At 32.8% G+C, this 23,045-nt stretch overlaps 1 protein-coding gene across 1 annotated transcript; it reads right to left on the reverse strand.

Annotated features, from left to right (window-relative positions):
* Nucleotides 1-1,515: 1,515 nt before the first annotated feature.
* On the reverse strand, nucleotides 1,516-5,136 carry LOC21389956 (cullin-3A). The gene is made up of 2 exons (XM_010092909.2): nucleotides 4,633-5,136; nucleotides 1,516-3,747 (listed from the first exon to the last, which is right to left on the reverse strand). The coding sequence occupies exons 1-2, from the start codon at nucleotides 4,791-4,793 to the stop codon at nucleotides 1,710-1,712; spliced, it is 2,199 nt and encodes a 732-aa protein (XP_010091211.1). The 5' UTR covers nucleotides 4,794-5,136; the 3' UTR covers nucleotides 1,516-1,709.
* Nucleotides 5,137-23,045: the final 17,909 nt, after the last annotated feature.

Below are 23,045 nucleotides of genomic sequence, written 5' to 3' on the forward strand. Positions count from 1 at the left end.
CTTCATATAAATAACATTCTCTCTCTCTTTATTATGAACATATAAGAAAGAGAGAAAAACCACCTCAATCGCAATTGAAATAAAGAAAAACATTTTGAAGTAAGAGAGAAAAAAAGCAAGAAGCAAATAGTTTTTACTAGACAACAATTGGAATTGTCGAATTTAAAAAAAGGATTTTAATTTTAGTTAATGATTTGAATGACCTCTCTTTATTTCTAAACCAAATATTGATTTAAATCTTTAGACACAATTTAAATTGAATTATTTGGTTCTATTTGCAACCGGAAAGAATCTCGCTTTCCAGAAATTCTTGTTTCAAATTAGAACGTTTTCTAAAGAAGACCAACATTTTTTTTTCGCTTTTATTATACTTTTTCATTTTCTTGTTTCTTTAAAGATGCTGCCGTTCCATAAAAAAAAAAAAAAAAATGTTGCCGTTTCCTACACGTTGTCGTTTCTAATACGTTTGTCGTTTTTGATTCATTTTTAATGGTACTAGTTTTGTAAGGTGCTCTACACCTATTAGTGTGTTGGAGACACTTAAAGAATTTATTATCTATCGAATAATGAAAATTTATTTATACAACATTTAAAATTTTCTACATTTATTTAAAAAAATATATATATGTAAAGATAACAATTGGCAAAAAAAATTAAGTAGGAACACATTTAAAGTAAATTATATTAACGAACTAAAAATAAATAAGAACACATGCAAAAAAAATTACTCTCATAAAAGTAAAATGAGGAATAATATATTTTTAAAAAATACAAAAAAATTAAAATGTAAAAAGAATTTACATAATAAAAACACAAAGAAAAAAATATATGGAGATGGCAGCCCCATAAAAAAAATAAAAAAAATAAAAATAAAAAACTTAACTTTAACTCTTTTATGTGTCGATAGATATTATTGGTTTTAAAGCTATCGACCGCTACACTATCATTCGTCATTTTTCTATTCTCCCCGTGCTCCAGACATTGTCGTGTTTCTACCATTATTTATTTATCTGTTTTCTTTTTTTGCTAAAGCTATTGTCGTTTGTGCTTGTTATTTTGTCGTTTATTAGGGAAAAAAACTTTTAAAATAAACGAGCTCGTTATTAAAAAAACATAATATAATATAATATAAAAATTCATAGAAGCTCCTAACCTTAGGAAAGACCGACCCTTTCCCTGCCGAAGTTTTTTTTTTTTTTTTTTTTTTTATTATCAAATTTGGGACATCCCATCCAATTTTATCCTCTAAAGCCTTGAACCAGACAGATAATGCATCTCAAATAGTTCCAATAGTACTTATCCCAACACCAAAAAAAAAAAAAGTGGGATCCATTTAAAGATAATGATTAACTATTTATCCAATAAAAAAAAAAGTGAGTTCCATTTGAAGTAATCATATTGCTTATCAAGCCTTGCATCATCTCTATTAAGCTTTTCATGCACGACACTTTAACCATCGTTTCAATATTGAAATCGCTTGGTCATTAAAATCCTGTCTAACTTGAGAAACAAATATAGAGAAAAAGGAAACAAAATTTGACACCTTCAATTCATATCACACATGGTTGAACAGCCAATCGAGAAAGAGCAGTGAAACAAATGGATCTTCATTAAAATAGATCGGACTTCCAGAAACCAGAGAAACATTCCATTACCTAAAGCAAGTTACAATACAACTTGTCGAATTCAAAGACAAGCAAACATTTCTTCTAGGCAAGATAACGATACAATTTTCTGTCTGTGGTGTCCCTTTCCAAAAAATCACGCTCAATGAGGGACTCGATGCGTTTCTTAATCTCGGTTGGGTTCGCCAGGAATCGTGATTGCAACTGTTTTGTGACCTCAGCTATTATATTGTTGTGGTCCAGAGTCTTCCTTGATTTCATGATCCTCACTATAGCAGCTTCAATCTGAGGCTTCCTGTCCTCCTCCACTCTCTGTCGGGTCTCCTGTTTTTCGGGCTCTGATTCCTTTTGTGCGACTACGGTTCCTATCTTCACCTTATAAAACTTGCTTGCGAACTTGTCGTTAACGAAGAAAGCATCATCCTCAGCTATGTCTTTGCTCATAGGCTCCTTCCTAAGAACATTCTTTCCCTTCACGCAAGCCAATGATTGCAGGCACCTCTTTAGATCTGGAGCAGGAATTTCTGTTGCCTGCTCAATCTCCTTATAACAAAGCCGATCAGCGTTATTAAACAGCATTAAGACACACATTTGATAAGTGGACACATTTAGCTCATGCTTCTGGCCCTTCCCAAAGGAGGCCCTGATATCTGCTGTACCCATGTTAGTTTGCCAGGATAGTCTCCGCCCAGTATGGGTCCCAAGGTAGTATGATCGGAACTTTTCACAAAGTGCTGACATTTCCGCAGGAAGATTACAAGGGACGCTAGGTTGAGTTGGCCAAGATCCTGTTGTCAAAACCTGAACAGTTAATGTGGGTCCACTCCCTAGTTCAGGATGGCTTGCATAGAACCCTTGCATTGTATCCTGAGAAGTTTTCATGTCTGTAAACATGCCCTCTAATTTGGAAGTAAATTGGTATCCACACTCTGTCTTGAGCTTAACTATCAAACTTCTCTCTGCATCGTCAGAGACTGTTTTTCCAGACAAAAGCCTCTTCGCCAAATGCTGTTTATAGTATTTTTCAAATACATCTTTTTCCTGCAAGTACCGGAACAGCATCATCACCTTGTCAAGAATAATTTCTACATCCTCCTCACTAACCCCCTTCAAACCTTTGCGGAGCTTCTCATCAACAAACAAAGAAATGAATTCAGGTGAACGTTGATTCAAGTTAATAAAGTACTCAAACGAGGAATTCAAAGCATTCTGAAATGTCTTGTCATTGATGAACGATGAGCTAATAATTCCATCATACTTATCTTTCTCATCCAAGAGGCGTTGAACAAATTCCACGGGATCCTTCAACTTTTCTGGATCAGTAACTAGCTGTTTACCAGTTTCCCTGAGGTGAGAAGTCATCACCTCACGGATCGTCGAAAGACCGTTTGGAACTCGTCGGAACAAGTTATACATTCTTTTAAGGTCCTCATATTTATCATCAAGAAACATGTTAACCAGACCTGAATTATCCATATGCACTAACCTCAGCATGTGGTTTGCTATCATCTCTTTCTCCACCACACTAGTTATCTTGACTTCGCTCTTTGTATCCAAGTAATGTGTAACCCTTTCAACTTCCTCATTCAAACGCCTCTCTGCCTTCTTCAAGTAATCACCACAGTCACAGCACTCAATAAACTTCTGTGACTCACCCCTGTAGAACTCTGCTGAAACCTCAAGAAAATGCTTCTCAAAGTCTTCTTGGTAAACAGAAGGACCCAAATCCATCAGCATCTTAATTATATTCCTCATCAACCCCCTGTTAATAACTTCACCACTTCGTTCTCTCTGCATTAGATCAAGAAGTGTAGTAAGAAGTCTAGTCTGAATCTTAGGGGAGTGCACAATATTATCCCTCCATAGGTTGAGCCCCAGTTCGTGAACAGGAGTTTTCTGGGTACTTGGAATGTAAGTCCTGTCCATGTACATCAGTATGTCTCGGATCATTTGCAAAGCCTTATTGTGGTCGTTCCATTTCTTGTTCAGTTCTTCGAGAAACAAACCTCCCTGAGCAGCTTCAATTAATTTTGATATATCTCTGAGATGAGAAGTCATGGTGGTAACCAGACCCGAGTACAGCTTCTCACCAAATTTGTGAAGCACCATATTGTAGGCATTTCTAAATCCATGAAGAGACTACAGTGTTACAAAGTCATAACGGAACCATAAATCCCACAACAATACAGCATAGGCTTGTGCTTGTAATTCCAGGGATTCATTAGAGCATGTGAGTTGTGACAAACAACAATATAAATGACTCAAATTAGATTGCATTATGATTTATGATTGATATGTAAAAGCGGTTTTTTCTAAACATATTTATTCAAATGTTAACATGATTAGTGTCACAACAGTGAAGGGCCTCATAAGACTAGTTCTTTTTCTTTTTAAACCAATTTTATGCGACCACACTGTCACCGAAACACGTACCCTTAAAAATTTAATCACAACTTACATCCTCATCCTGTCTTTATACTACAGGCAACATCTTCCTCAATCTCCTCAACTAAAATGGCTTTTGTTTCTCCATGTTCCACTATTTCTCATTCAAAACTTAATACAAACACTTCAAAAAAAAAAAAAAGGTATGTGACATATCAAGTGGCAAGCCATAGCAATGAGAAATACACAAGCAGTACAACCAAAGGCAACAAACCTTGTGAAACACAACTAAATTGTTTTGAAGAAACAAAAGCAGAAGCATGTTCAATTCCAAGCAAAGTACTCACGTATATGTATATAAGTTTTATACACACATATACATATATATTGCGTATGTATGTGTAACTTAGCTGAATAACTAGGAATTCCTGTAAGGGCAGAAATTGGGACAAACATTTCCACCAATCTCCGAACAAAACTATATAAGCTCAAACCAGAAAGCCAAAGCAAAATAATCCAAAAACTAGCGTAGAGATCAAAAACACCAAATCAAACAACTTTGCCCGAATTTCAGAAGCGCAAGGAATTCGAAAAGGAATATCCGAAGGAAAGAGAGACGAACCTGTAAAGCTCTTCAAAGCTGAGGCCACTAGCATTATGATTGTAAATCTCGTGGATTGCGTGTTCCAGAATCTTCCACGTCTTCTCAGCGTACTTCGGATCCACCACAACCCTGTGCTTAAAAGCTTCAATCTGGAAATTCCTCTTCTTCTGGTTACTCATCGCTTCTTCACGGTTTCCCAAAAATTTCCCAGAATCCAAACACCCAGCTCCGATCCAAAAAACAAAAACAAAAAAACAAAAAACAGAATCCGAATCTGAGCCTATAAATTCGACATCATCGGAAAGATCGACGAGTTTCGGTTTCGAAGTGAAATTTAATCGGAAACGAAAAGCCTTTTCTTCGGAGAGATTGAAATGATGAAATTAACGAGAAATTAATTTATGGATTATACAAAAGATTGGATTTAATTAGTTAGCAAAAAAGAAAAAAGTAAAGAGAAAGGTTTAGGTTTTGGTTTTGTTTGGTTGGTTTGTGATACCATTCGTGAGGAGATGGAGAAGGTAGGGCTTCACCTGATTTATGAGTTTTTTCCTTCTTTTTTTTTTTTTGTTGTCACGTAGAAACGTTTCTGTGACGGTTTGTTTGTTAATGCGTTTCTACGTTAAACATTTTCGGCGCGTCTGTGAATGAACATTAAAAATAAGGACATTTTACACATTTATCCTTTAAAACTTATATAATTTTAACAACTTCTTGTCTAAATTTTTAATTTGATAAGTTGTCTCTCAATTTATAAAATTTTTATAATATGTCTCATTTTAACTATAATTTTATTAAATAAATAAAAAAAAACACGTTTGATGAAAAATTTTAACATTACAATTTAAAAGTAATTTTAATTTCTCAATTTTTAATCTCTTAAATCTAATAAAAAATTTAAATAAATTTAATAAAATAGGACAAGTTACGATAATTTTACAAGTTTGGAGAGATGATTGTCAAAATAAAAAAAAATATTACAAGGTAATTTACTAAATTACTAATAAATTTGAAAAATAATTGTCTTAAAAATCCTAAAAATAATAAGAGAGGTCCCTTTAAATTACATCAAAATAATTAAAAATAAATAAATTTGAGAGTTACCACCCAAAAAGAGAAAAAGGAAAACAAACGAGTGAAAGAGAAATTTGAGAAGACTTTGGTAAGGGGAAAAAAAAAAAACAAAGGAAGATGTTGATTGCTTGTTACTTTATACATTTCACTGTGCTAACAATGCTTCAAAATTTTCATTTGCTCGTTACTGAAAAATAATCATCCATCCGTGATTTGAATTTCTATTAAATTTAAACTTTACTTCTTTATTTCTCAATTTTTCTTCTTTTATCATCATTTCATCTCGAATTTCAGCGATCTCTCCCTTAACATTTCTTCTCGTATTATTACTTATTTTATTTCCATATTAAATAAACAAAAATAATAGAAAATATGTCAATATGAAAAGCTTAAAAAAGTATATAGGCTAACTTTTAGGTATAGAAATTAATATGCCATAACTTGTCAGGTTATGGTTCATAACCAGAGAAGTTATGGACAAACTTGTCAAGTTATAGTTCATAGCCATGCAAGTCATGAAAAAAAATCATGAATAACTTGTCAAGTTATGGTTCATAACCAGACAAGTTATGGACAAAAACAGTAATTTGGCCTATTTATTAACTTATGTAAACTATTGGCCTATTAATTTTAATTCATCTCAAGTCTTGATCTATTTCCCTCTTTCTCCCTATTAAATAATAATATATTTTTAGTTGGGCCTTAACCTATAGTAGTAATTAGTTCGATCCATATGGATCTCTATTTAGTTAATATTTTATACTTTGAGGCCACGATGGATTAAGGTCCATGGCTAGCTAGGAGACTACGGGTTTGTTTGGTTCAACAACTCAAACTGTAAAGATTTGAGTTTTTTTTTGTTAAAATTATAAAATTTAAATTGTGGTGATTTTAATTATGATTCGAACCAGTGTTTGGATATACAAATAAATTGTAATTTGAATTGAGAATAAAATTCAAATTGTGTTTGGATAAAGTGTTGAAAGCTGTCATTAGAGTTTTATAACAAATCTTATAAAACCTCATTGTAAATGACATTAAAAATATGCAATATGGGTGGGGATTTATTCCTCTCTTCATTATGAACACATTAAAAAAACCGTCTCAATCGGAATTAAAACGAAAAAATTATGACACTTTTAAGATTAAAATTGAAGAGAGAAAAAAAAGAATATGAAATTATTGAACTGTTGACAAAAATTCAGATTGTTACAATTTAAGGGGGTGATGAATTCTAAAAATCAAGGGTTTGAATCATTGTTAATGGTTTGAATTGTCCATCAATTTTTCTCTCCTAAACACCAATTTGAATCTTGAACTAAGATTTGAATCTTAATCAACATTTTGAGTTGTTGAAAAAAAAAAAGATATGAGTGAAGAGATTCAGGGCAGCAGGTGGTGCTCAACAAGATTTGAATGACGTCGGATCTTTAAGGTCTTGTGTTTGTGTGTGTATAGGTGGTCTCTTGGTGGCTGCTCATGATCTCCTCCGCATGAGACTCACGTTCGCAGGCGTGAAAAGGGAGAGAAGGCGAGCAAGATCTAAGAAAGTACAAGGAGGAAGGCAAGAGAGAGAGCGCGAGTTGTTTATGGAAATCACGGATAGAGAGAGAGTTATTTTTTCATTTATTTTTTTTAGAATTTCAAAATTGAGAGAAAAATAAGGGAAAAATTAAATTCATATTTTCAAGAATCTGCTATTTATTAATTAGCTAAAATAATTATACTATTTCCTACATTAGTTTTAAGAAATATGCTAAATGCTACCATTTCACTCTTCTTCTTTTTTTTTTTTATTACAAAGAAAAACCTCTCAAATATGCATCCAATTGGAGAAAGCCCAATGTAAAGCCTAATGAAAGTCAAAGGGAAATTGATTGTACAGGACCAATATTTGGATCCATTCCCATGAGATTAAGTTCGGGCCTTGTTTCTACCGAAACAAAAAGTTCGGCCCTTCTTATTTTCTGAACCAGCTTGGAACATCAATGTTCGGCCTTGTTAGTTTTTCCCCCTCCTAGTCTCATTTCACTGTCTAGAGACTAGAGAACGTGTCACTTTAGCCGTAACAATACATGGTCCGTCATTGTTTAGGTTATTGACACAAATGGTCCTCAACTTATTTAGTAAGTAATAGTTTAGTCTCTAACTTTTTTTTGGTAAATCGACCCCCAACCTTTTAAAACAGGTGCAATCTGATCATTTCCATCAAGATCCGTCCAAAAGCTAACGGCCTAATACACGTGACCACCCACGTGACCCAGGCTTCCTCGGTCTTTCTCTGGCGGAGGAGAGAGAGGAGGGCTTTGTCCTGGGAAATCGGTTGTTTGGTGGAGGAGAGAGAGAGATTGGTGTTTGTGTTGCGGTTTGTGTGGACTTGAATACGAGATTGGAACATGACACAAGCTTCCTCAGTCTTTCTCTGGCGGAGGAGAGAGAGGAGGGCTTGGTCTTGGGAAATCGGTTGTTTGGTGGAGGAGAGAGAGAGAGAGATTGGTGTTGGTGTTGCGGTTTGTGTGGACTTGAATATGAGATTGGCGAGTTTTTTTAGTTTTGGAAAAGGTTGGGAGAGAGAGAAGGTTGGATAATGGAAATGGGTTAGAGAGAGAGAGAGAGAGAGAGAGAGAGAGAGAGAGAGAGGATGAATTAGGCCACGTGGGTGGTCACGTGCATTGGGCCGTTAGCTTTTGGACGGATCTTGACGGAAATGATTAGATTGCACGTGTTCTAAAAGATTGGGGGTCGATTTTTTTATAAAAAAAAAAAAGATTAGGGACCAAACTGTCACTTACTCAATAGGTTGGGGACCATTTGTGCCAAGAACTCTCATTATTTTGTGCGAGTTTATATTTATGTCATTCTAAATAATTGAATATCATTGAGATCTTTTATTATTATTATTAATTGAACGACAATCGTTTATTTTTAATTGGGGTGATATAAATAATATTTTTTTATCATCTTGAGTGATTTTTGTGGTTGGGTGATTGAACAGTATTTTTGTAATCATATCGAGTAATATTTAATGAACGGAGTAATTAACCTCGATTTATTGTTCATCTTGATTAACTATCTAATTATTTAGGAACACCATATGTCATTTTAGTTGTATGCAGTATTACTTCATACTAGGTAGCTTCGCCGGTTAGTTATCCATGCTAAGTATCTATGTATATTCTTGCTTCAAATAATAGCCATTTTCACGCCAGGTCTGGTATTCACAGCTTGATAAACTGCTCTTTAGCGGGGCTTTTTTTTTTTTTTTTTTTTTTTTTTGAGCTCCAAAAGTTAAATCAGTACTGATGTACGTAAAGCTTCATAAAATATATATGGTTGAAAGTTTTGGCATATCAGATATGAATTGATAGTGGAATCAAGAAGTGATAAATAACAAGTTGTCCACAATAATAATAATAATATAATCTGTTAAAGGATATGGGTGCTACTTGATTATTCGACCTTTTTTCTTTGTAAGGTAAGAATAACGCTGTTGCTTACTCCCAAGTCACAAGCAAATTGGATTAAATCCAACGATCCATGATAAAAGAAAAGTATTACTAAATCCAATACCATTAGTATGTCCAGTTGATCCATTAGTATATTACTAAATCCATTGGTAATATGAATTCCAAAACCTAAAATTTTTGTTGATTTATGTAGTGTTGGACAGATTTAAGAAGTTCTAGGGGCCTTGCTCCAGACCCCTTGGAATCATTAAGCTCAATTTTGATATTGTGGTCTTTGAGGAACGTTTGTTTGCGCTCATTGCGTTCGCTTGGGTTGTTTTTTTGCGAAGAGGTCTCGATTAGAGAAAGAGAAGCCACGACGGGAACTTTGGGCTACCCGGCTTGCAAGGGCTTGGGGTCTGTGCTTAGGGTTTGTTTAGTTCGCTGATTTGAGTTTTTAATTTGAATTGAGATATAACTTTATGTTGAGAGCTTTTTACTGTAGTAAAAAAGTTAGATGTGACTGTTTCAGAGAGCTTTTTACTGTAACAAAACTCAAATTCTAAACTCGAATTGGTGAAATGAACGAGGCCTTAAGTTTTTAATTTGAGCTGAGATATGATTTTATGTGAGAGTTTTTAACTGTAGTAAAAAAAAAATAGATGTGACTTAAGTTGGATGTGACTTTTTATGGGAGCTTTTATTATAGCAAAACTGAAATTGAAAACTCAAATCGGTGAAATAAACGATGTCTAAAACTTTTAGCTCACAAGGCAAATATTTCTGATCTTGAGTGTTTCTTTGAACGTGGAGGACACAAAATGTTGCGCTTATAGCTTATATAATTAATTGGGGACTATCCCAATTACTTTTTTTTTTTTCTGTGACATTCTCTTCCATGTTTTCGAATACTTTGTGAAATTCTTCTAAAGCTGTAATCACAACTCACAAGTAAATTCCATTTTTTTTTATTGTTATCTTTCTCTCATTTTTATAAGTCTTTTATTTGAGTCAATTATAATAGTAGATAGCTGAATGACATCTTATTCCGATATTCGTATATATATATATATCGAGAAAGACATGTATAAAGACCTTGACAATAATTATGCAACATTTCTAAGGTATAAAAATCCGTAGGGAACAATTATAGTATATTAATAATTATTGTAGTTGTTACCGTCCTTTACAAAATTTCCTCGCTTTATATATGCTTATATCGTGTGTATGACTATATGTACATCTATTATTTTTAAAGTTTGGTGGCCTGGACAAAAGTATATAACGTAAGGTCATTTTCCAAAAAGTGAGAAGTTAAACAAATCGTCCTGTTGTTTTTGTCTTTTTTTTGATATAAAGTTCTGCTGTTTTGGTTGCACATCAGTACTACTGGTATTAGCAATATTAAAGTGGGAAAAAGATGTTCAATATCTATCAATCTATAAATAAAAGCCATGATTTCGATTGAATACAACCATTTAGATTATGCATAGCCCGTCGTTCACATAAGACTATCAAATTCGATCATTCATTCGTTTTGGACTTAAAACTGGGTCCTATTATAATGAGGCCCACAATAATAATAAACATTACGCACTCAATTTTCAAACTGAACCGGGTAATCTCGATAAATATCTCTTCTTATAAGTGTATAAATCAGAATTTTTATTTTTTATTTTTGATTCATAATCTCTTTAGTCAAATAATTACACTAATAAAATGATATTTATCAAAAGCAAATGGTAAATGTCCAGACTCATGCACTCTCAAAAATAAATTATCTATTTTTTCAACATATAAATACTTCTGATTTCTTGGGTTCATGTATAATTAGATATATTAAAAAATGATTCTCGATGAAGAAAAAAAGTTTCATGAAATCATAAATTAGAAGTCACACTATTCAGATAAATAATTTGGAGGTAATTTGGAGATAAATAATTAGAAGTCAAGATAAATAAATATAAGTTTGTAGATTTACAAAATTATAACATCTGATCTATATTCATTCATGATGTGTATATTTATGTGCGTTTTATAATTAGACCAAACAAACTGATATAAGATGTGGGCCTCTTAGGAACATACTAAATGTAAATAGTAAATATTGCGACGGGTGACCTTTTTGAAATAAAGTTTATGTCTTTAGTTTGATTCAATATTTTTTAAAATGTTTTCCTTTTGAAAATTGACTTTAACAAATCACTATGGATTTATTTTGGTAAAACATTTATTGATGTTAGCAAATCATTATTATTATTATTTTTTTTGATAAATATTAGTTATCGATCATTTTGGCAAATGAATCGATTCACCGAAGTTATTAATTTTTTAAAATAATTTTTGTACACATCCTATATATGGGCAGTAAAAATATATAGGTTAGTCTATAATAAAACAACATTATCCGTAAAAGGACACCTCAAAAGTGCTTATGAAATAGAATAAATTATTATGGCAAATCGGAACCGAAGTGAGTATCAATATCATCAATCATGTAGATAAGAATTGTCCGCTTTATTACTTTTGGACAATTTTCCTTTGAAAATCCACATCTCAATCAATCATAACCCAATTTTTCCCTTGCTGTCTAGCTAACCACAAGCTGTACAACTAAGCCGACGACTTCAAAAGCCCATAATCTTCTAGATGTCATTTTTCTTAAATTTTCTCTTTATTTCATTTTCAATATTTTCGTCTTTTCTTCCGCAACACAATTCCCTCCGACCTGTAAGTTTCATCCAAACATAATTATTATTCACCAAAAAAAAAAAAAAAGATTATGCACCAAGTAGTTATTTGTTTATTGCAAGAGACATATTTCGTAATTCTGCTTCACAATGTAGTATGAAAATAGAAAATTAATTGAGATTTTCTTATTTGAGCACACAATGTTCGTGACCGATATTTGCCGCTCCTTGACCCGAATAATACATAACAATGTAGCACTATATATATGTACGGCATATGTGGCTGTATTTATCATTTATTTTATCGATTTGAGTTTTAACAAAAAGTCGCATTTAATTTTTTTTACTACAGGTAAAAGTTTTAACATAAAGTTACATATCAGTTCGGATTAAAAATTTTAATCGGCAAACTGAACCTCGCATCCTCATTTGTTTTATTAATTCGAGTTTTCAATTCTAGTTTTACTACAGTTAAAAACTTTTAAAAAAAATCATATCTAATTTTTTATGCTATAGTTAAAAACTCTCATATAAAATCACATCTTAACTCAAATCAGTAAATTGAACGAAGATATCACGATGATAACAACAACAATAATAATGATAATAATAATAAAAAATAATGAAAATAATAGAAATCGGTACCAATATGTATTTATGTTACTTGTTTCTCATGGCGAGAGACTGAAGATAAATAATGCCAGAGTCAATCACGTGGCAGCCAACTTGTTTGAAATTGAGCATTCAGTGGGGCCCATTACTATTCATCATGGAAGCCTTGGCATTATATATTTTCACACAAATAGGTATGTACAATAATACTCTTTGAATTATTGGAGTAGACAATTCACATCAAATCATTTGCCAAATCTAAATATGATAATTGTGAAAGAGACACAGAATTCGAAGATTTCATAAACAAGCTTATCTTAAACAAACAGAAACAACTTAGAATGCCATCTGAAAAAAATAAAGATTAAAGATAGCAATGGCAAACTTGAAACGTAACTAGATTTAAAATAACAAGCAAGCCAAAAGCTTTTTCCGCCGCTGATATTACTCTTTTTTTCTTTCTTTATTTATTTTGTTATTCTGAAGTTAAGTCCCAAAGCAAAAGGATAAAGCTAATGTATTGCTTTTCATGTATGAATATAAATTTCTCCTAAATAAAAGGATGAAACACAAAGAGTCTGAGTTTATAGATTTAAACATAAAATTTGAACATCAATTTCAATTTTTATGAGAAAATTATTATAATAAAAATATTTAAATTTTGATTTAAATATATAAACCAAATGGCACTACTAGAATATCTTAGATTACAAAGGGCAAGCATTTAGAAAAAAAAAAAAAAAAAAAAAAGGTCATGGACGTTAAGACCCAACTACCATGAGCTTTTTTTTTTTTTATGACAGAAACTAGTGAACAGTAAAATTCGCGGGTAATTTGTGCACAAAAAGAAGAGGCAAAGGTACATTACATTTACATCTTTTTTGGGTACAAAATTTAACACATGAAAAGGGTACGATGAGGTCAGCCCTAATTATGGATGGGATAGTCTACACTCTATGGGGGGTGATGCAGTGACGGTGAGGGACTATAAATATGACGTGGCAGCTACTGATAGGGGACAGGCATAAGCATTAGGGCGGGTGACGTGGGAGCTGGAAAGTGACGTTGGCATGCAGATTCGAACTATCTGATTATGAGGTGGGCGTTGTCAGCCCACCCACCAACTCCGCCAGAGGGACTAGAGAAGGACATTCTATTTACCTAGCTGGACTAGTGGGCTCCACTTGCTTTTGCTTTAGGTCTTTATTATCAGTTTAATTTGAGTTAAAATATAATTTTATGTAAAAATTTTATATTATAATAAAAAAATTAAATATAATTAATTTTATTTTTTTTTATTGTAATAAAATTTAAATAATAAAATAAATAAGGCCTTAATTTGACTCATTGTAGCATTGCACTGGTACAATTATGATCTTGCACTGCACTAGTATAGTTATGATCTGTTTAATTTGTAGGTATCAACAAAATTTTAAATATTTAATTAAAATTATTATAGCAAAAAAAAACAAAAATGAAACGTGTTTCAAATATGTGGCTGGAAAATAAATGAAATTATCTAAAAATAACCTAAGAAAAAGATTTGAAGCGTAATTTAAATATGTGGCCGTGAAATAAATATGCTCTTAATCAAAACTTCAAAAAATGGTACATATGTGTGTGTGTGTGTGTGTATATATATATATATATATATATATATATATATATATATGTAGCGGGAGTCTTTATTGTGCGACTGCCGTTTTTGCTCTACTGGTGGAGCATGTTAATGTAAATCATCAGATCATCAAAAGAGAATAAAGTAAACAAAGATAATGGAACCCAACTTTTACAGCAACAAGTAAATAAATTTATCAAGCACGTACAACAAGGAAGATAAACCAAACGACAACAAGTAAATTTCTCAAAACCAATGGTGATGGGATCTTTCGGAAAGCTTGTCATGGTGTTTATCGTGATGCAATCCCAATTTGGGTTTTTGGCTTCTTGCTCTTTTTTTCTTTTTTCTTTTTTTTCCATTAAATGCAAAAGTTTTGAACTTGGAAACCATTCCAGATACCAATTACCAGTTAGGAATTTGTTAAAATTTGAAGTCGCAAAAATCCATTGGTAACAGTGAAAGACTTGTCGGGGGAGGAAAAGTTCACCGGCGAAAGGCTTGGAATTTTTTTTAGTGCCGCTCACCCGCCGGTCGGCCTCGATGATGTACGCCTCCACAAAGGCACGAACGCCGATTTAACACTCATCGGCTTCTTCATCTAATAGGACAGCATGTAAAAAATACTAATTACGTGCGGTAGAGCCCATTATAACCGTGATTATATCCCTAATCTAACAGTTAAAATTATAAGTCCACCTATATTTTAGGTGCCCTATTGGTAGAGCTTTTCTGGGGGCTCACACGGTAAAGATTTCCATATATATAGTTCACTACTAGACAATAGAGTACACTGAACTCTATGAACTTAATTGTAAGATAATTTTATCGTGTTCGATCATATATACATACATACATACATACATATATATATATATATATATATATAAGTAATGCATATAAGGTTCTGCTTAATGTGATACAATGGACGCTAATTATTGTTAGCCAATTCAAATAATGACTTAGTGTTAAATCATGTAAGATTGTGTGCTTATGTTGCCGAATACACATAACAATCTAAAAAAAAGGATACTTAAGTACACAAACTTACCATAAAAAGAATCGACATAAATGGCATGAATTTCAAGTTTTTTTTTTTTTTTTTTTTGAAGGACATGAATTGCAAATTTGTGAAGCCATTGCCGCATGATAATATAATGCATGCTTGTATAGTCAGTTGGATTAGTCAATTCAAATCATGCCTTAATTGATAAGCATTGTTGCGTATCACGGCTAATGGGACGTGCGCATTATAGTTAGAGAAATGCTTTACACTTCTTTCTACAACATTTTGTATACTACTACTAGGCTTATTATATGGTTATCCTTATTAAGGATTCTTTTCTTTTTTTTTTTTAAAAAAAAGAAAAAACTCAAGCATTATTATATGGATATCCTTATTATTGGAGAATTTGAGTGTAGAGGATGAAAAGAATGCAGAAAATAAGAGGATTTGAGGTGTATATGAATACTTTCTTTTAAGGTTTTATTTGCACCCACTTCTTAAAGTTTGCTAATGAGTTTCCATTACAAATTACTCCCAAGATATAACGAACCCTTCAACACAATATCTAGCAATAATATTGAGTTCTAAAACATGAATTAAGTCTACATATTTTCTAGAGAATTAATAAAGACAGGGGTACCATTTCATAAATGAACACATCATCTTTAACCATCACAACCATTCACATAAAGGTACATTTTCATTGTAAAAGTATCTCTTCATCGATTAATACATCTATTATAATAGTTATATCTATTGCTAATAGGTGTTCAGATATATGTGAAAACATATCACCTGTAATGACTGAGAAAATCCCAGACCTTAAATAATACAATTTACGTATTTAAGCTAAGGATTTTCCTAGAAAATACTATGTGACTGATGAGTTGAATATGTGTTTACATTTGCGTTTTCCCAACTCATTATTTTGTGAGTTTTTAGGAGTTATTTATGTGTTTTCAATTTATTTTGTAGGTTTTTTTCAGTTGGAGTCCATTGGTGATTTTTAGGAATTTTTGGAGCAAAATTGAAGAATGGGCGCTAAGGCTTTGTAAAGGGGCACCTAGGCTTCGAAGATAGAGGAAAAATAAGTTTTTCAGTACAACAAACCCGAGAGCAAAGCGCCTAGGTGCCATAAAGTGGAGCCATGGCGCCAAAAACAAGTTCTACAATACTACAAACCCGAGAGCAAAGCGCCTAGGAGCCATAAAGTCGAGCCATGGCGCTACGGAGAAGAAAATCGTAATTCGTAAATTTACCGAGCAGCGCCATGGCGCCCAGGGACAGAGCCATGGCGCCACTTCAAATTTCTAAAGGCTTGTGTTATGACGCCGCAGCGCCATTGAAGCAGAACCACGGCACCAGTTCGGGATTTTCATGTTTTAATCTCTAAATAATTACCAAAAGTGCCATTACGACCCCGATGCTGAGACTTAAAAAAGAGAAAGGAGAACTTTTCTACTGCAGAGGAGAAGAAGAATCACCCGGGAACGGAATTCTGCTTCAATTCGTCAAAATAGTTTCTTCTTCTCTTCTCATGTTTAAGAATATTGTTAAGATGTTTTATCTTTTCATTATGTTCTAAGTTTCCTATTCTAGGGCTACGATGTAGCCGGATCATGATGTTTTGAATTATGTTATCATATCAATCGAAGAATTATTCGTCCTAGTTGAGTTTTCATCACTGTTCTTAATGCTTCTAATTAATTGGCCACTAATTGGATGATTAGTTAATTCATAATGAAACCGGAAGGAGATTTATGTTTTTCGATCATTGTGTTGAATTCCATTGATTGCATGTAAGATAGGGATATACTTGCATGGTTGGTGTGGTTGCTACATGAAAATCCATAAAACTTAATGACTCTTTAATTGTTTGAAAATCACATAGGGATATAGTGGGTTAGCAATCAAGAGGATTTTTGATGTAACTCGGAAGGGAGCATCGATTAATTTAGGGATTTTCGACTGTCAATTAAGGGGAATAATTTAAGATTGATTAGATAGATAATTCAAGGTGGAATGGTTTGGTGAAATCGGAAACCCTAGAGCTTGTTAATATTGAATTTTGATAATTACTTAAATTGTTAATTAGATTGTTTAGTTTTGTTTATATAAAAATTCTCACATGCTTGTTTCGTTCAAATAAAGTTAGTATTGATACAATTTCGGTAATTAATATTATTCAGTCCTCGTGGGATGATACTCGTTTCTACGAACTTTACTACTTGATACGATAACGTGCACTTACATTTGTGAAAATACGTAACAGTGATTGAAGGATTTATGAAATTAATATCTGTATTCCTAAATTCTGTAGTAGATTTCATGTTCAGTTCATGTTTTCGATCAAGTAAATTCGATCAATAAATTCTCACCGTACTTTAAGGCGGAATAATTTTCAGTACAAGTATAGTTTGAGAATCTTAATTTCAAGAATCTCCAAGCACAGCACGATGTTAGCAGCATATAAAAAACACACTGACATTTTTAAAGAAGAGAAAATCCTTAATTGCCAGACAGCTAGGTTAAAGTCACAAGATAAATACCCATAGTGGAGGGGTACAATGTGAGCTCGGGAGTTGACACCGTCAGAAACAACGTCATTCCCGGGATTTAATGCATAAAAGTTAAATTTAGAATTTGTTCAGTCTAGAATTAATTTCAAGACCTAAAACAGTTCAAGATATTACGCGAGTAAGAATTTAATGTAATGTTGAAGTAGTCAGGAATTAATATTAAACTGTAAATAAGCAGTAGAAAAGGGACCGTCGGAAACTAGAATTTCCTGTCGGCTAAGTTACTTACCTACAGTCAGTATAATTTTTAGCAGTTGCAAGAGAAACTTAAGAGAATGGACAAAACTACAAGGGGTAGGATTTATTTTTCTCTCTCCCATTCTCGACTTGGCCGGCCATGTATAGTTGAAATAGAGCCAAAATTTGGCTAGTTGAGTATGCTAGAAGGTTTCATGTTAAGGTGATGTGATGGTAGTGGTTGAAGGAGAATTAATGACAAATTTGCTTCTCCTTTTCTCCTTCCATAACCGGCCAAGAAAGGGGGAATTGAACCAAATTTTGGTTGATTGAGGGAGTTGATGTGGTGTTAAAAAAATAATTTCCAAGTTGCCCATGAAAGGAATCATCATAGGATAAGCCTCATTTTTTTTCTCCTAGCTTTTTCCCACACTCAAAATCCGGCCACACCCTCCATTCTCTCTCAAATATTTTCTCCCACTCTCGCAATCTTGAACCACTAGCAAACCATAGAAGAAGAAGAAGGAGATCAAGGAATTCTAGGACGAGACTAGTCAAGCATTCCTCCAAGGGTAAAAAAACTCTAAATCCCCTCTTTTTTTCATGTTTTAGTAAAGATTGAAATGTAGAAATATTCCTCTTAAATTTCCTTATACTTTCTAGTTCCAAGCCATTAACAAATCTTAGAGGAGTTCAAAGGTTTTCAAGAGAGAGAGAGAGTTCTTCAAGGGTAAGTTCTCAAACTCTTCTCCATTAATTTCTAGCCAACTTTAAGCTTGGATTTATGGATGTAAATTTGTGGTTCTTGAGGAAGATGTGTTGTAATAAGGGTGTGTGAGTTTTATGTTAGTTTTGTGAGTTTGAGGTTAGTTTGATTAGCAATATGTGGTATGTTTATACTTGGTTTAAGTTGCTTATTTTGGGTTGAAGGAAAAATTTTTCCGGTTATTTTGAATGTAAAAATGAGGACCCTAGAGTGAGATTTTCCAGTATTTCTAAGCTTAAACTCATAGATCTCGATGTTTTGAACGTTTTCTGTGACTATGACAAAACCCAATTTTAACTCTAAAAGTGAGTTTGAAGCCAGTTTGTAAAAATGGACTGGCTGCCCAACACAATTTCGGAAAAGAAAAAAAAGATTGCTGCAGTAATCCTATAGCATTTTAAAAGAGATTGCTGCAGCAATCCTAAAGCCTTTTTAAAAGATTGCTACAGTAATATTAAAAGATTGCTACAGCAATCCTATAACATTTTTAAAAAGATTGCTACAGCAAAAGAAAAAAAAAACAACAGCCACTGTTTTCAGCCAAACGAGGCCTTTAGAGGCTGAATTTCAACTTGATCCAGAAATGACAATTTTAGATCTCGATGAGACGAAGAATTGTCGCAAAGAATAAATTTTTAAAATCTGAATCTAAGATACAGTAAAATGCAGATTTCAGAAACTGCACAGTGTTAACGAAACAAAACTAACACAGTGTTTGTTTTAACAAAAAGTTATCAAAGAACCTGAGATGTGATTTCAGTAAAATGCAATGGTATTAAACCTTATTTTAACGAAAGTATTCGTAAAGAAAGTTTTCAAGAAAAAATACTTTCTTTAAATAACATAGTAGTTTATCGAGTGAATTATCCCGACAGGTACTTACGAGCCCAATACGTTAGGTCCTTAAAATTTTGAGGATTTAATATGGGTCCAATGTCCGTATTGATTTAAGAGACTCCAGTTGAGTTTAAATTTCAGCGGCCTAAGAGTTAGAATGCCGTGGATAAGTTTCTAGACCGAATTGGGCCTTAATATCATAATAAGTCCAATGAGGAAAATTATGGAGAATAAGTTACTAGGTTGGGTAAATAATTTTCAATCTAGACATAAGAATGTTAAGGGCAATTAAGGAAAATAAGATTTTGAGGATTTAATAAATTGATCCTTATAGTAAATTATCCTTTAGTAAAGGAAATGAATACATGCCTTAAGTAAAGGGCTAGATTTCCTTCATAAGCTGCTAAAACAGAATAGCAAACGACAGATAATCTCACACTCTTAATGGGTGTTCATTTTCAGAAGTAAGCAAGTAAGAGAATAGGCTGTTTGGCGAAAAGTGGATTCCAGCTCTGTAAATTAGGTAAGTAGGAATCTCGCCTACAGTATGAATAGATTTTAAAGAAAAAGTTACACATGTTATATATGCATATTTATGCTTTAAGTATTATATGCGATGCTATGTCATGCTGTATACACTTAAGTAGAGCACATGAATTATATGTGTTTGAGTACATTTCATGTTATAGTATGCTATGCTATGTCATATTGCATACACCTTAATAAGTCAAGAAGAACTTATAAGAATAATCTAAGTTGAGTGCCGTACCAGCCTCCGACTAAAGGGAGGTAACTCAAGCTCCGACTCAAGAGAGAAAAGAAAAAAAAATAATGTCCTCCGACTCAAGGGAGGCATTCAAGTTGTAATCACGGTGTCGTGGGGGACCTTGCAAACCCTCACGTCCCGATGATTACGCGCAAGTGGTATGCGAGCACTCGGGCCCACAAGAAAGAAAGAAAAGATAATATAAGATAATAAGACTATGATAAGACATCATAATTAAGCATAATCAGCTCATGCATATTTATTCATGTGTACTTAAAGTTATTTTGCGAGAGATAGTTCCTACTTACTGAGCAAAAGCTCAATCAGATATGTTCATGCTGTAAGTAAGAAACCTATCAGCAATTCTTGAAGGGTAATGGCGAGCAGCGGACGAATGGTGGAGATGGGAATGGATACCGCTAACATTCAAATCTTCCGCAGTAAGTTTAAGTAAAATCATGTATATGTTTATATGAGTCAAAGGTTTCAAGCATGTATGTTTAAAAAGTATATGTACATATGTAAGTTAAGGAAACTGAGGTTGTAGCTAACAACCCTAGTTTTGAGTATTTAAGTTTTAGAACGTTGCAACAGTGCATGCAACAAATAAACGAATTTTAAACATGACGATTTAAATGATTGATTTTAAAAGGACTTTAAGATGTACTTGAATTTAAGATTTCTCACGAAATCCGTTTTAAAGTCAAATTAAATGGCATGATTGAATTGACTAGTTTTAGAAAGGCTTTAAAAGAGCATTTGAAATAAGAGTTCAAACGTTGCTCCGTTTGAAGGATATTTCTAGAGAGTTTTACCTTAATTGAAATTAAGAAAAGCTTTAATAAATTTAGTGATTCGTTCTTTTGCAATTATAGTTACGAGTTATGAAATTATTCCTTCTTATATTTAAAAAAAAAATGTTCCGCAAATTTTAAGAAACCCTAGTAAGTACAAGTTAAAAAGTTAAGCTATGGTGACAGCCTCCCAGTAGAATCGTCACATCACCAATGGATGGAATTGTTCAAAATGTTTCAGGTCACAAATCAAACACATGCACAATTTCTACAAAATACCCACAACAGCGTGTTCACCAGAACTAACAGGCCCGAAGTCCTGCACAGAAGGCGCTGGAGCACCCCAAACAGGCACTATATCGCCCCAAACAGGCGCTGCAATGCCTATGACTGCATCGCCTCACATGGCGATGCATAGCTTGTTCTGCTATCAAACGCCTTTTAAATGCTAAAAAATATGTAATTTTGATTTGTGAGACATACTATAATCTCTCTAACACTTATTATATAAATGTGTTTGTGGTGATGATCTTCCCAATTTCTAGTCGATTATTAGCTGCTGAGCTCAAACTGACACTAATTATGATTAATATCAATATTTGTTCGTGACATATATATATATATATATATATATATATATATATTAGCCTTGCCTAGTATATATACAAGTTGATGCTGACCTTAAGTTGGTATCTTATAATCAAATTTATAGCTTCTACAGTTCAACAAACCAAACAAGAAAAACAAGTACAAAAGCTTAACAAAGGAAATATTTTTAGCTTATAAATCCCATTTCCCAATTACATGTAAAAGTATTTTGAGTTCCAATTAGTTTAAGGCTAGAGTTAAGAGATGTTTAGTTGGAGGATTCAAATCATGATTTGAATCATAATTTATGGTTCGTTATAGTATTTTTTCTCATAAAAAATACACATAAATTAAAAATGATTCTAATTACATAATTTTAATTCATGAACCAGACGTTTTACAACTTACAAATGTCAAGCTTTGCATCTAATCTCGTTTACATCATGGAAACTAGAGAAGAAGTTACAAAAGGGTAAAAATATATAGTACTACTTATTATAAATATATCCAAATTTATATATGTCCCTTTCAGTTCCAGTCATGCTTGTTTGGAAAGGAACTTCGGCCGACAGAGATGGTACCGTACTATTGATAAAAATATCTAAGAGTGATATAAAAAAAAAAAAAAAACTTTTTTTTTCTAATAATTATAAGATAAAAACTTTTGATTGGTTATTTACAGTTTACACATTACACCATACAAGCATAAAAAGAGCGCCATTTCTTGGAGAACAAGTCCAGTTGGGAAAACGCCATGGTCAATACGGCAAGGTCAGCGTCAAAGGCGATGACTAACATTTTTTTTTTTTGCTATCGATTACTAACACTGTGAATTTGAGCTTGTTTAGTTCGCTGATTCGAATTTTTAATTCGAGTTGAGATGTGATTTTATGTGAGAATTTTTTATTGTTATAAAAAAATTAGACGTGACTATTTTTAAGAGCTTTTTACTGTATTAAAACTCAAATTCTAAACCCAAATCGGTGAAATGAACGGAATCTTTATTTATTTTTTATTTTTTATTTTTTGTTTTTTTGTGTGGCTGATAATATCAGAACGTTTACTGGCACATATTAAAGGAATAAAGATATATTTGAAATTACCTGACTAACTATACCTACCGACAAAGTTTTGGGTGCGTAAAATAAAGTATAAAATATTTATGTCTATTTATTATTACATGTATATACCGTAAAATACACGACCATATTTGCTGACAATGCAGTCGTGATTCAAATTTCACATAAATGTTGAATGATGTCTATTGTATGCTGCCTTGAAAAAGAAAAGTGGTATCAACCACTACTACTAATTCTTATTTTTTACTATATCATATATATTGATTTTAATTTCTCTCCCAAAAATCTCAAATTCCGGAAATGCGTTATATATGCAAGATGAACTTGGCTGCATAAATTATATATACTGCAAAAAGCCATATTGTCAGACATATAACTACTTTTCTTCTGCAGACTTTT

This window comes from Morus notabilis, unplaced genomic scaffold, assembly GCF_000414095.1.
Source record: "Morus notabilis unplaced genomic scaffold, ASM41409v2 Scaffold458, whole genome shotgun sequence".
Classification (NCBI taxonomy): domain Eukaryota; kingdom Viridiplantae; phylum Streptophyta; class Magnoliopsida; order Rosales; family Moraceae; genus Morus; species Morus notabilis.